The sequence below is a fragment of the Hippocampus zosterae genome, chromosome 18 (genome assembly GCF_025434085.1).
Source record: "Hippocampus zosterae strain Florida chromosome 18, ASM2543408v3, whole genome shotgun sequence".
Lineage (NCBI taxonomy): Eukaryota > Metazoa > Chordata > Actinopteri > Syngnathiformes > Syngnathidae > Hippocampus > Hippocampus zosterae.
The window spans coordinates 4,714,422-4,728,973 of record NC_067468.1 but is presented as its reverse complement, the minus strand read 5'-3'; the positions used below and the strand labels follow the sequence as shown (position 1 = coordinate 4,728,973).

General features: G+C 41.6%; 2 protein-coding genes across 9 annotated transcripts in view; one reads left to right on the top strand and one right to left on the bottom strand.

The window, feature by feature from the left end:
- Positions 1 to 14,552, bottom strand: part of LOC127590805 (dihydropyrimidinase-related protein 2) — a 157,524-nt gene that overhangs the window by 58,877 nt on the left and 84,095 nt on the right. The gene's annotated exons all lie outside the window — the stretch shown is intronic.
- gsna (gelsolin a) overlaps positions 439 to 14,552 on the top strand; it is an 18,212-nt gene continuing 4,098 nt past the window's right edge. The window contains exons 1-11 of one of the 2 annotated variants that reach the window (XM_052050256.1): positions 439 to 618; positions 7,497 to 7,690; positions 8,095 to 8,249; positions 8,610 to 8,771; positions 8,872 to 9,021; positions 9,301 to 9,390; positions 10,082 to 10,214; positions 11,414 to 11,718; positions 12,689 to 12,822; positions 12,959 to 13,049; positions 13,255 to 13,281. In XM_052050256.1, coding sequence (XP_051906216.1) covers positions 7,498 to 7,690; positions 8,095 to 8,249; positions 8,610 to 8,771; positions 8,872 to 9,021; positions 9,301 to 9,390; positions 10,082 to 10,214; positions 11,414 to 11,718; positions 12,689 to 12,822; positions 12,959 to 13,049; positions 13,255 to 13,281 — 1,440 coding nt within the window. In that variant the 5' untranslated portion in view covers positions 439 to 618; position 7,497. The remainder of the gene's footprint in view (positions 619 to 7,496; positions 7,691 to 8,094; positions 8,250 to 8,609; positions 8,772 to 8,871; positions 9,022 to 9,300; positions 9,391 to 10,081; positions 10,215 to 11,413; positions 11,719 to 12,688; positions 12,823 to 12,958; positions 13,050 to 13,254; positions 13,282 to 14,552) is intronic. The other variant, XM_052050257.1, reaches the window with a different exon arrangement.

The window sequence follows — 14,552 nt, the reverse complement described above, 5'->3', positions numbered from 1 at the left end:
CCAACGTAGTTGCTTTGCGTTCAATAAATATTTCAAGATTCAAAATTTCAAGTACATTTGAGTGGGATTTGCGATGAGATCACTAAATACACTTTTTGTTTTGCGGCGTGCCGTGATTTTTCCCGTGCTTGGATTATTTATTTATTCTTTGTCCTGTGACCACTGGTGGGCAGCATAGTTCAACATAAACGCTTTGTCACATCCCGGAAGTAGAATTCGAGAAATACTGTTTGACGTCAATCACACACCACTAAATAAAGTTTGAATTTTCCTCGTGCCTACCTACTGCAAAAGTGTCTCGATCATGCAATACGATCACACTAAACTCCCCAAAAGGTGGGGTGTCAGTCGAAAAAGAAAAAGCGTGCGCATGCGTGTTTGTGCGCACGCACTCAACCTTCGCATTGTGCTGGGCAGGCCCTGTCGGCCTGCAAAAACGGGGTGTGTCGTATTCGGGAGTGTCCCGGGACACCGTCCAAAGTAGCGGCTTTGCATTCAGCTGCCACGCACGCCGTCTCGACGCCTCACTGGTCCCGGCCTGTTGCTCAAGCGCCCATCGCGCTTCGCTCTCGTCTCCTTTTGTTCTCTGTTTGTTTTCTACAACTCGGAATCTGTCAGGTATGACAAATTTGTCTTTCCGGCAAAAGCGTTCCGGCCCCCAATTAAAGATGAATCGACTCCCATGCATAAGAATAGAGAACGAACGGGCTTTATTTTTTGCATGGTGCCCCACTTTGTATGGCATTCTGAAGTATTGAATAGTAGCAATGCTGTAGTAACAACCGTATTCATTCTGTAGTGCAGCCAACGCCATATAAGGGCATACCCCTTGCTTGCATGCAGACAGAAAATTAGGTGGTTTGGTGTTACCAACGTCTCATCTCCAGGTTTCCTGTATAATCATTTGTGCCTGTTTGTGTAGGTGTTCTGATTTTTTCCCACTTTCCAAAACGTGATTCTTATGTTAATTAAAGACTGAAATGCCCATGTAAATGTGACACTGTACATATACAGTTTTAAGGCTGCATGAGCTTGGAAAAAAGATGTGAAATGTGATATGAGTGTTGAATATTGAATATTGTGATATTTATATCATTGCAATATGAACTTATATTTAAGTTTTGTGTGTGTGTGTGTGTGACTGTGTGTGTGTTAGTAATGTCCCAAGATACTGTTTTCCCATTGGAAGGTGATTCATATGCACAAAGTTGGATCTGGTTGGACTTAGTCAGACAAAAGCATGCGTCGCATGTCTTTGCAATACGCATACTGCCCATTATATTGTACTGATTGGCTGAATCGGATCGGCAGATATTTTGCCTTTTATGTGAGATCATATTTTGCCAATCGATCAATGACATCATTGACCTGATAAACAAAAGTAGGCGTTTGAGCAATCACAGGAACGTTTCACAGGATATAAGGTCAAGTTTTTTTTAATCATTTGGATTTTTTTTTGGGATAGGAGTATCAGGGTCACCCCCCGCTGTACCCCCCATGTCCATGCATTGAATGTTTATCTGCATTTTGGGGAGAATTTTTAAGAGTTTCGTTTTTATTACTTTTTCCCCAATGCACTTGAGTAGGCGTCAGTTATATGCAGATTTGAGCAATCCGTGGACCTTGCCGGGGTCGACTGTACAGTAACTAAACAAGTTGTTTAAATGTATTGGATGAAGTATTCCATTTTCTGATCGGATTAGTGATGTTTTTGTTCTCCAAAATACTCATTGTACCAAAGCCCAATTTTTAATCTAGATAAAGAACAGTTGAACTAATCAGAAATTGTGTGACACTCCTGACCAATTGCATGCCACCCACAAGAGCAGATGTCTGTTGTTTCCACAGAAACATTCAAACAAATAGTGATGCAGAGGAAGTCGTGTCAGCGACCACGAGATGAGTGTGTGGGCGCCACTACATGTGTGTTGAGGTGATATATTGCAGATAGACAGTTGCAATCCAATAACAATGGCCCGCGTCAAATCCTCACTCAGACGTGAGTTCAGGAACCTTGCATCCTCGTTAATCCGCACCCTGCACATTTTGATATAAGTTTCAAATAACTGCATTATTTCTTTGTGTGCATCTTGTACAAGATTTGGAAGTTTACTTATGCGCCAAAGGGGATGCAAGGAAACGAAATATAGGTTTTTATTCGGCTCACAAACTTTTTGAGATTTTGCCCAAAAGTTCTGAGGTGTGTGTCAAACTTATACAGACCAATACTAAACCAATTTAACAAACATTTAAAACATTTTTTCGGGTTAAGATGAGTACTATTAAAAAGTAATGTATACTTTAGAACTTTGCGATAGTTACTCCACAGCTATGCTGATCTTTAACCACAGTAACTGCATTACATTCTGATCTAATTTTAAACAGTATGATGTTTTGATTGTGACATCGATAGGATGGAGGTGTGTTTGATACTATCACTAAAATGTTATGTTGTTGGCAAAGCGGAAAAGTACAATACGGTGAAGTCAAGTTGCTAATAATGTGAGTCATTAATTACACAATCCCAGCCAGCATCTTGATTCTTCGTTTCGGGAAAAAATCCCAACACAAGGCTGCAGTTAGTTTATGAAAGTATGAATTGTGTGTGGGCTTATTTTTTGTTTTTTTCCAGCCAGGACATCAGCTGACAAATCACAAGGGTTTTGATACCCACGCTGTTTTGCTACACATGAGGCTACTGTTTGTGTCGCACTAGTTTTGAGGCCTGCAGCAGGGACTGTGGTGAGCAAAGTATGGGGGAGGGGGCCATATAATTGTGTTGGGACTCTGGAGCCAAAGAGGCTAACCTGGGGTTAGAGCGTTCCATGCAGTTTCACAGACGTTTGGGATTCTTTGCGGACACAGTTGTTTCTCCATTACTTTTTTGGGGTAGTTTTATGCTGGTAGCTAGTAGTTGTTTCACTTTTAATTTTTTGAGGTACAATTTTATGCGAGTAGCTGTAACCAAAACAAACTGGATCTTCAGCCAAACATTTACCGCTTTATATAAGCAGCCTAGGTGTTTTTGAGCAGCAGGGTAGGAGTGTGGTTCGCACTGCCTCGCAGGGCGTAGGTTCTAGGTTTGACTTTCAGGCTTTCCTCTGCGGCGTTTGCCATCGAAGTCTATCACGTCCCCTGCCTCTCACTCAGAGTCAACTGGGAAAGCTGTACCTCACCCATGTTCATTGTTCAGACATATTTTTCAGTCTTTGATTTTTCTTTTTTTTAATGTGTTAAGTTCCTCAGGCATTACGTATACCCCCTAATGTTTGCTTTATTAGGACTGACAAAGCCAGTGTCTTACTCGAGAGGTGGGGGGTGGGAGCTTTGGTGCTCAGTGAAGTAGCAGAACATTTTCCTCCATCGGGGGCTACGTGTATGATCGCAGTCAAAAGCTGCCGTAGTGGTTTTTTGTCATTTAGTCTGAAGCTCGTCAAAACCCAAAGCTGCACAAAATAGAGTCATGTAACTCTCCAGGCTTTTTTTTCCCGAAGAATTCTATTTTTAACCATGCATGCCAACAGCGACATGTGTCACTGAGTTTGAAGAGTCTCCCATGGTGCTATTTCAGAGAGCGTAAATTTATAGTATGCAAATTTAACAATAAAAACATGAGTATGAAACTTCAGTCCTTAGTTTTCAAAGTGTCACGTTAACATTCTCTGCCAAACATCGGCTCTCATGTCCAACAAGGATCTCGTGTTTCCACTTAGATCTTTGTTTGCATTTGGTAATCAGATTGTTGGGTGTGTCGGTGGTGAGTTTACAGCCACTAAAGCAGAAGTTGATGATTTATAGCTAGTAGTTTGGAACATACTGGTATCTCCATTGTTCCGCGTATGTTTCGGAAGTAGCCCTCAACGGTTATAGAATCAGAGTTTGTTCATTGTATTTAATATATGAGGATCAGTACTCTACAGTACTACTGAATGGAAACGGATTAACTCCAGAAGTGTAGAGTGCAAGATAGCAAAAGGTTATTTGCACTAAGTGCATCAAAATATTCCTTTGTGTACCTCTGGGCATAATTAGTATGCTGTTTTAAATATCCTACATAACTACTCAACTATAGACAGCCCAGGTCATACTATCACAAAATAATATGGTAGCATAGGAATAGATGACAAGATGCCCACTGCTGTTGGCAGGTCAATTAATTCCTTTGATGTGTTCATAAGACCAAAAAGTTGACGTCAAACTAAAAACTGCACTTTACATATTAAAAAGTAAACTTTGCGACTTACTTGTTTTCTGGGTTTGGGCATGTGATGTTAGCAAAGCGAGCTTGAGGGCACTATGACATCACTCTCAGTTGACGGTAAGGGGCTGTGCAGGATAAAATGGCCGCCCTGCCCAACATCGATTGATCAAAATGGGTAGATTCATCTACAAATGCTAGTTGGGGCAAATAGAACATATTATTGCAAAGAAAAATGTTAACTTCCTCTCGACTTTAGTATCTACTAATCACTTTTCCATGTGGCAAACAGAGAAGCCTTCATTGCAAGAAGAGCGGAAATAGTGGAAAATAAATTTGTTGGCCTGGACGCATGAGTGCCCCCACTAGCTTGCTTCCATTTGTGCCTCTGGAGTTGGCATGATATGCTTCGCATGCTTGTGGTTTGATGGCCACCTTGAAAGCTGAACGATTCTTGTAACGGTGTTAACGCCTGGTCGGTAACACATGCACATAGAGAGGCAGCAGAACTCCGGAGGACCAGATCCAAAATCTGTTGTGTGTGTGTGTGTTTGTGTGTGTCCTATTTGGACCAAACTAGCAAAAAGAAAATGCTCTTAGTTGCGAAACACAGAGTACCGGTACTTCAGGTGTTATGATGACATCTTGAGCTAAACGAGGGAATCAGTTAGTTATTCATTCATTCATCTTCCGTACCGCTTGATCCTCACTAGGGTCACGGGGGGTGCTGGAGCCCATCCCAGCCGTCTCCGGGCAGTAGGCGGGGGACACCCTGAATCGGTTGCCAGCCAATCGCAGGGCACACATAGACGAACAACCATTCACGCTCACACTCACACCTAGGGACAATTTAGAGTGTTCAGTCAGCCTGCCACGCATGTTTTTGGAATGTGGGAGGAAACCGGAGCCCCGGAGAAAACCCACACAGGCCCGGGGAGAACATGCAAACTCCACACAGGGAGGCCGGAGCTGGAATCGAACCCGGTACCTCTGCACTGTGAAGCCGACGTGCTAACCACTGGACTACCGGGCCGCCTATCAGTTAGTTAACTGAACCATTTTGCTGAAATTTGGTAGGGAAGGCTCACTTAAAAAAAAAAAAAACTCCAAATCAAATTTGCTAACACAGCTTCAATTCAGAGAACTTGTTTACACTTTCCAGTGTTTACTCTGCCAAGTAAGAGAGTCAAGCTAGCCTGCTGAAAACATTTCTGTGACCACTTGTATTTGTTTACGATCTCAGAGCGAATTATGTAATTTTCAAACGAGCATTCATGGCTCTTGTAGCTAGAGGCGGTTAAATACATACTCTAGTTCCATTAAGTCATAGTAGATCAATGTTCAGAGAAAATATTCCTGGAAATTGGCATTTTTTATGGTTTTTTAATGTACATATTTTTCGTTGAATGACTGATCCACAGTGATCATGAAATCAGTTTAATGTTACTTTGATTACAGTACTCCCCAATGACGCCGTGCTTTCTTTGGCAAAAGTAAGACAAAACACCAAAGGGCTTGTTTTCATGTACAATAACTGAATGGAAGGGTGCAACATGAGCCATGAGGGCTATTCCAGTTTTTGTTTCTTGCTAACATTCTTCAAGTCATGTTATTTGCCTTCAAAAGCTGACCCCATGTCATGCCTTTGTAGAAGCCCTTATCCCACGAAACAAGCCAAAGCCTTAATCCTTTAATTAATTAACTGACAATGATTAGATGGGAAAAAAATTGAAACACTAAGGTCAGGCAACATCTCTCCTATTTTAAACATCACATGCCACTAAGCAGGCACCTCCTTGAATCTCTTGACTCGACTGGCGCCATGTATCTTCATACACTTTCACAAATGGTGAGGGATGAGTGGGTGTGCGCGCGCGTGTGTGTGTTTTGATGTGACTAGTTAGATGAGGTAATACACTGTAGTACATTTTCCATTCATTCATCATTCCATTTTCTATACTTGCGTGTCCTTACTATGGTCACGGGTGAGCTGGAGCCCAAACAGCACCAGTTACATAGTAACGCTTTACATTACTCCACTCCCACCTTAATATAATATATTCCTATAACGTGTTACTTTTGTCCCTCCCCTCCCCAACACTTGTAAGTGTTCATGCTTATACTCTGTTTCCTATTAGCTACAGGCTACGTGCAACACCACAATAGATTTAAAACGAGAGATATGATTGATTGAAGCCGAGAACTTGAGATGTCATTTGAAAGCAGATTAAGTCCAACCTCAACACAAGAGAGTGTTCTTTTTAGTTTGAAAAGTACAAAAGCGAAGGCAGCAAGAATGGTAAAATCAAGATGGCTGCAGCAAAGGCCTGGCAAAGGATCGCTTGGCAGGAATTCTGCTGATGACCAGTGTCCCCACTTTCACAGTCCTCGAAAGGGTTTTCAGTCAAACTTGGGCTTTGCCCTGTTTATACTCACTGCTGCCTTTCATGCAGATTGTGTGTGTGTTATTTACAGCCAGTGCCACGCCATCGCTGGTCCCAAGGTAGGGGGAGTGGGCGGGATGCATTTGCTGCAAAATTGGATTAACCCTGTCATGCACCCTGTAATCTGATAACATGATAAACTGTCCACTGTAGTAACCGCTTTCCTTGAAAGTGTTAAAATTCTCAAATAGATTTACATTGTTTTAATACTTAACAATTAGCTGTAATTGCTAAATGATACATTTTCTGGACAATTCTTTAATTCAAAGTTTAATATCTGGACTTCACATTTAGATTGTTTCAGTCCCAAGTTGTGGCAGCATTTCCTGACAGGCAAAATTATAAACTGAGCCCTGTTGTACTCCATCGGTTATTCTGTTTCCGCATGAATACACTCATGTGTGGTGCAGATGTGCAAATTTGGAATATGCTGAGGATAAAATATAGAATAAATGGGTTTAAGTCAGCTCCATATGGTTGTTTGGAACTTCTCCGTCAGACTGTCTGAGTCATAATATCCAAAGCTTCCTTCTACAAGGGGAAACACCCAAGCACAGGGCACTCATGATTCACTATGCTGTGCACTAATATCCAACTATAGCTCAAAGTGTATCTTTGTTTCCATGGCAACAGCTCAGCCTTAATGGGAGTGGCTTGATGTTTCCAAGAGCATGGGGCTCATAAGTAGGAGGGGCTAAGATTCACATTTTACAGAGCGACGACTGTTACCTCGGCAGTATTTGACCACACAGAGTCCCACCACCAGGACTACACATCTGTATGCTCAAATCTCCAAAGGAGCAAAAAAAAAAAAACACTTTGAAAAAAATATATTATTTTTTTTTCCAAGATAGAATGGCACAGCATGCGGAGTTTGAGCGGGCTGGAAAGAAACCAGGCCTCCAGGTTTGGAGGGTGGAAAACTTTGACCTGGTGCCTGTTCCTGAGAACCTTTATGGAGGATTTTACACAGGAGATGCATACATCATCCTCAACACCATCAAGCAACGCTCAGGAAACCTGCAGTATGACCTACATTTCTGGTTGGGTGAGTGCACATAGACCAACACGTTCTTTCCCAAATGCAGAATTAACAAAGATTATTTGGCCCATTAAAGGGAACAATTTTTTAACTATTGTAGGTGTGTGTGTGTGTGTGTGTGTGTGTGTGTGTGTGTGTGCGTGTGTGTGTGTGTGTGTGTGTGAAAGTCAACAATGTTAATTTGAGAAATTCTGAGAGTAGATATGCTTCATGACTTTTTCCAACAAGCACATTAGTATTCAAACAAACAAGATTCATATCGGTACCGGGAGTGGTTAAGTGTTTTTTTTTTCCCCCATCGATGTGACATATGAAGGTCCGACCCTGTGGGGGCTTGTTTCCGATTTGAAATAAAAATTAAAACATTGTCGGGTTAAACTGGAGTCTGTGTTGTCATTATTGTTACGCAGGTGATTTCTGCACCGCGGATGAGAGAGGCTCGGCTGCCATTTTCACAGTCCAAATGGATGACTTCCTGGGAGGAAAACCCATCCAGTATCGGGAAGTCCAGGGCCATGAGTCCAAAACTTTTCTTGGCTACTTCAAATCTGGGATCAAGTATATGGTGAGACTTGAACTCTTTTATGTGACACCCTGCATATTTGTTCATTTTCGCTCATTTGCATTGTAATTTGGTGTGCTGCTTTGCAATGCCGGTGTATTAAATATGAGTTTTTGAATTGCACTGAATTATAATATTCATTTTTTGATTTCATTTACAGTATTGCAGTACGTGTATGGTGTGTGCATCCCGCTTGGAAATTAACATTGCTGTTTAATATCTTTTTTTTTTTTTAATCAGTGAATCTTCTGTCAGACATCAAACAAAATTCACCCATCAACCAAATGCTGAAGCACACATTATATTGTCATAGTGGATATTGAGAAGCAGCCAGTCATTAACTGTGAAACGTTTATCTACCAGAAAGGAGGTGTGGCATCAGGGTTCAAGCATGTTGTCACCAATGAGGTGGTTGTACAGCGAGTGCTCCAGGTCAAAGGTCGTCGTGTTGTCAGGGCAACAGAGGTGCCGGTCAACTGGGATAGCTTCAACCAAGGAGACTGCTTCATATTGGACTTGGGAGCTGTGAGTCACTTTGGGGTGTAGGTTTTGAAAATGGGGGAAGCTGTTTGGGTCCACTTGATTGCGTAAACTTACTTTTCCTACCCCCCTTCATGCGTCGCAGGAGATTTACCAGTGGTGTGGTTCCCAGAGTAACCGCTTTGAGAAGCTGAAGGCCACACAGGTCTCCAAGGGGATCCGGGACAATGAGCGCAGCGGGAGGGCCCGCGTCTATGTCTGTGACGAGGGTATGGAGAGAGAAAAGATGATAGAGGTGAGGTTCTTCTATGTACTGGTACCGTACTGTCAGAATTAACAACAGTAAATACATTGCACAATGTAATGCAATCCACGAATCAAAAGTTTCAAAAATAAATCCATGGCCAACCCGCATACCTGTACATGGCCAATCAAACTTGAGGTCACCCCCGCTCCCCTTTTTATATATATATCCAGTATATGTACACACAGTCGTTCTTGTATCAGATGTTGTTCGATCATACTGGTCTATGTCTAAGTGAGTGCGTATAACACACTGAATTTTTGGCTTCAGGTTTTAGGAGAAAAACCAGAGCTGCCTCTGGGTACTTCTGACGACATCAAGGCCGATGCCTCCAACAGGAAGAGGGCCAAACTCTACAAGGTACCGGTACTTCTGTTTTCTTTTTGCGGTGACTGAAAATAATTGTTTGCTGGACTGAAGCCTCTTTTCGGTGGGTGGTTTTGTAAAATACTATATAGACTCAGAACCACTTATGTAAATTGTTGTGAGTAGTAAGAGTGCTTTAACTACAATTATATTGTAATGTTGATCGTAATATTGACTGTATTGGGTTTGTTGGATGGGTTTTATGGACGTTTATAGAGCGATCCATGTACGAAATATAACAAGTGCTTCCATATAATCGGAAAATATTACATATTCAAAATGGAGAAGTAGTCATTGAAAATTCTGTTGGCTTTGTAGCATAAGATACTATCAGCACCTTTTACAGAAAACGACCCCTCACTAAGTAAGTCTTGATTTTGAAAAATGGGCACTTTTGTTTTGAGCACAAAGATGTGATCCAACCCACCATGGAATTCTCGGAAAAAATAAAACCTCTACTGTGATGAAAATAGCCTAAATACAAATGTTCATAATATATGATAACGAACAAGTAATTGATGGTTGCATCTTATTAAAACACACACACACACACACACACACACACACACAAAAGTTAATGTAATTTGACTCTTGAGGACTTTATAAAAAGTGAGCTGTTCCCAGATAGGATAGCAGTTTCCCATCACTGCTGTAAAAATGGATTCCATGTCACCTTGTATGGCAGGTTTCTAATGCCAGTGGAGGTATGACGATTGCTATGGTGGCTGAAGAGAACCCATTCCCACAAAGCGCCCTGGAGACGGGTGACTGTTTCATTCTGGACCACGGCTCTGATGGCAAGATCTACGTATGGAAAGGTAAGGTAGAGGTGTGATTGTCAAGCCATGATCTGTTTTGATCAAATGTGGTCATAAACCGCACTTTCGCCGGTCATTTATTGATGAATTTGCCAAGAAGAAAAGTGATTTTTGTGCTCTTTCTGAAATGCCGCAAGATGGCACAAAGAGGGCATCAAAGCCCCGCCTGGTGTACGTTGCCGTAAAAATCAGTTGAAGTGATTCATCTTGACTGAGAGAGACGAGCTTTTTATATTGGGGAGGAGATCACTTTAGCTTGGGTTGATAGCGGAAAGTCTTTACTGCTTGTTTGCACTTTTTTTCCGATCATCTGTAAGCAATTAATTTTTAAAGGTAATGTAAGATAGATGACTTTCAAATGATATTTAAGTTTGTGTTAGAATAGAAAAATACAATGTTGTCATGTTTTAAAGTTTCATCTTGTTACATGCTTGATTGACCTCGAAGTGCTTGTGTTCAGAACAGTTTGCACACATTAGAAGCACAGCGAATCAGGGGTCAATTTGAGGTCAAAGGACCCGAGCACATGGTATCTGACCGTGTGCTCCTCATCTCAGAGAGAAAGATTTAACCCTCACTCGTAGACACGCCGGCGCCTGTTAACCGACAACTTGGAAAGTAAGATTTAACAATGGACGGAATGGAGTAATTGTACGCTCCATCATGAGAAAGGGCCACGAGCCAGGCTACGACATATCAATTCGGGCAGACACCACTCGTTAAAATGTCTATTTTTCTGTTGGTTTATGGATGTTGGTGCTGGTACCAAGAGAATGCTTTGTCTGAGGGGTGACCCGATGGGGCCGTTCAGGGGTGCGGCATGTTAATGAAGATGGGAGTGTTTTTCTGATATATTGCTTGTAATTTGCATGTCGTCAATACAAAGGCCGGCTGAGGTTGCAGAGGTTGGGTGTCAGAAGCGCACACGGAGGGGCGTCGTAGAAAACTGCACCTCCTGCCAGCAGTGAAAGTCGATCTTTTCCTGTGTTCGGGCCTTTGTCAACTGTCCGAGTGAAAATCTGGGATCCCAGTGTGATATATTTCCCTGTTAAATTATTAATTTAGGCACTCATAAACATTTCGGGTTGCATTGATTGCTTCCATTTTTACACGATTTGTGCCAGGGCTTGGTTCCCATGCTCTGAATAGTGTTTCTCTCAGTCCTCTCCAGAGCTTTCCTTTCTCTCTTTACACCAAAGGTCAAGGCGCTAACATGGATGAGCGAAAGGCGTCGATGAAAGCTGCTGAGGAGTTCATCAAGAAAATGGGCTACCCCAAACACACCCAAGTGCAGATCCTGCCCGAGATGGGCGAGACGCCGCTCTTCAAGCAGTTCTTCAAGAACTGGAGGGATAAAGATCAGACGGTGGGCTTGGGTGTGGCTTACATCGCCAACAGCATCGCCAAGATCGAGAAGGTGCCCTTCGACGCCGCCTGCCTGCACGACTCCCCCGCCATGGCAGCCCAGCACGGGATGGTGGATGACGGCAGCGGAGATAAGCAGGTGTGGAGTTTCTTCAGACTTGAATACCTGACCGATAGAATCATCAGTGTGGACACTGAGACACAAAAGGCTTGATTTTACACAAAACTTTAAAAATAAGTGAGGATTCTGCTCTCAAGCTCCTCTTCCAGGTGTGAAGTTTCATGAAAAGTGGCATTTAATGATCAGCCATTGTGGTCAATCTGTCGCTAATGTGCTAAAGCTAAACAGACAGCTAGATATTCAATGAACAATTTTTTAGTTATTGTGGTCGTCGTTAAATCCTGGCTGTGTTTCCAAATGATAGGTTGCTGTATTTCAATATATAAGGGAGGAAGATACTTGAATGAATGATGCAGTACTGATCTCTGCCATGACAAGCGAATAACATAGTGTTAAATTAATACCGCTACGCATTGGTGGGAATTAACAAAGAACAAATACTTTGTTGCCCGACTTTTTCGATATTTTTATTTTACAAAAGTATTTATTTTTCTGATGCTTTTTACTTTCGTCTCTCCGTTTGAAAATTGAAATGTGTACTTTCTACTGTTTACTTTGTCGAAATGGGCTTGTTAGTTTCTTCTAACCTCAGCTGAAGATAACATGACACCCCCCCAAAAAAAGATGTAAGCCACTGTTGATATTTTGATTGCTTACTCCTCACTTAATTTCTGTTTCAACCCCTGCAGGAAAAAAAAACCATCTTGCAACCCCTCACACACACACAAACAACAAAACTCTTTGCCACGACTATAAATAGCATAATTTACTTATATAATTGTAAATTGTCAAAGTACACCTCTGCAAAAAAAATTGCATGCTTACATTACAGAAACACCAAAAAAGTCATATAAATCTGCTAAATAATTTCATAAACATTGGTTTATACTCCTCTGCGCACACTCACACAATCTTCTAATTGTGTTATTAGACCGCGCAGGTGTATGACGTGTCCCGCGATAGCTCAATCTTGCGTCTTTCCTGACAGATTTGGCGTATCGAGGGATCTGACAAGGTGCCAGTAGATGAGTCTACCTATGGCCAATTCTTCGGAGGAGACAGTTACATCATCCAGTATAACTACCATCACGGAGGACGGAGCGGACATATCATTTACATGTGGTGAGAATGATGAGCATGCAAACTCTGTCAACAGAAAAAAACCATCATCTTGATTTGCCAAGCAATAGGAGTGCGGTTGCATGTAATTCAAGTCACTTTTTTTTTTATCTGTAATGATTGTGGTTCTTCTTCCCAGGCAGGGCATAGACTCCAGCCAGGATGAAATTGGGGCTTGCGCTATCCTCAGCGCCCAGCTGGATGATGAGCTTGGTGGCGGACCTGTGCAGGTAGCGCTCCCCTACCCTTTATAACTTAGAATAAACTTTTTATTTTCATAATCTCAAACTCATTCAGTCACTCACATTGTCAGCGTTCCTTTTTTTTGGCTCCCAATGAGGCCCTCCTCTTCGTCTGATCTTCCATCCTTTTGCCTTCTCTCTCACTTGCAACTTCTTTCCTCCCCTCAATTTTACGCCGCTTCTTTTTTCTCAGGTTGTCGGTGCTCCTATAACTACTCAGGTATTCTTCTTTTCAAACTTAGTCTTGTCTATCTTGTCCACAGCTAGTGGACAAGATAGACAATGCTTCCACAATGCTTGCTAAAATCTCTACCAAAATTTAAAATTCACATCTTTAATAAATAAGAAGGACATTGTAAGAATTTTCTTGTGACCAAACCAATAATGGCAGTCACGTTAACAAAAGTGGAGTAAACCGTTATTCTTGACTTCTTGAAATGGTTCCAGTCATAATGGCCCTTCAAGGGAAACTGTAGCTAAAATATGACCCTCGACAAAAATGAGTTTGACACCCCTGTTTTAGATAGTATGTAGCAGTTCACAGCTCACCCATTTCACTCATAGAACGAATCGATTTTTCAGTCCTACAATTGTGGGATAATGCCTCATTTGTGCCTTTAAGGCAGGTGCGTCAAACTCATTTTTTTCGCGGGCCACTTTGGAGTTACATCTTCCCTCGGAGGGCCGTTACATCAGTGAAACCGAATAAATGTTTAGTCATCGCATCATATTATTACTTGTACACAAAAAATGATGGCTCACTAGTTTTGAAATCAGTCAAATATTTGTTCAATTATTGCTCAAGTGAGCAACTGTTTTCATGTATTGATATATTAGCTACCAGGGTAACAAATGTATTGCAAAATGTTACCGTTATTTATTACGTATGACAATTTGAGATCGGTACAGATTTGAGCAAGAATCGTGGAAGTTACCACAGACGATTTGCTTTTGCGGCCACATAAAATGACGTGGTGGGCCCCCGGACCTTGACTTTGACAAAGCCTGTGCTTAAAGGTTTACAGTAAATCTAATTACATAGTCAACATAGTAACAACATAGTCCTGGCTTTGTGCATGTGAGACACTCATGGCTCCAGTTTGTCTTCATTTTCACCTCACTGTGTACTTGTGTCATTTCCATGTGCATGCTTCATGCATGTGAACATTAGATTGCACCTCAATTGCGTGTACAGTGTGTAGACCTGGAAAAGCATTTTCCAAAATCCCTCCTCTTGCTTTCACAGGGCACCCATTTCAACATTTGGAAACTCCAAAATAGAATTGCAGATAATTAAACAGGACTTACTTTCAACCGTGACGTAAATTATATACCAGGATCATACACTTTTATTTATAGTTAGTTATTTCTTCTCTGTTTTCATGTATTGATATATTAGCTACACATTTATTTATTCATTTGAACTTTGATGTAACGTTAAAATAGCTTTCTTTGCTGATGGCCGGGCAAAATCACATAGTTCTCTTCATA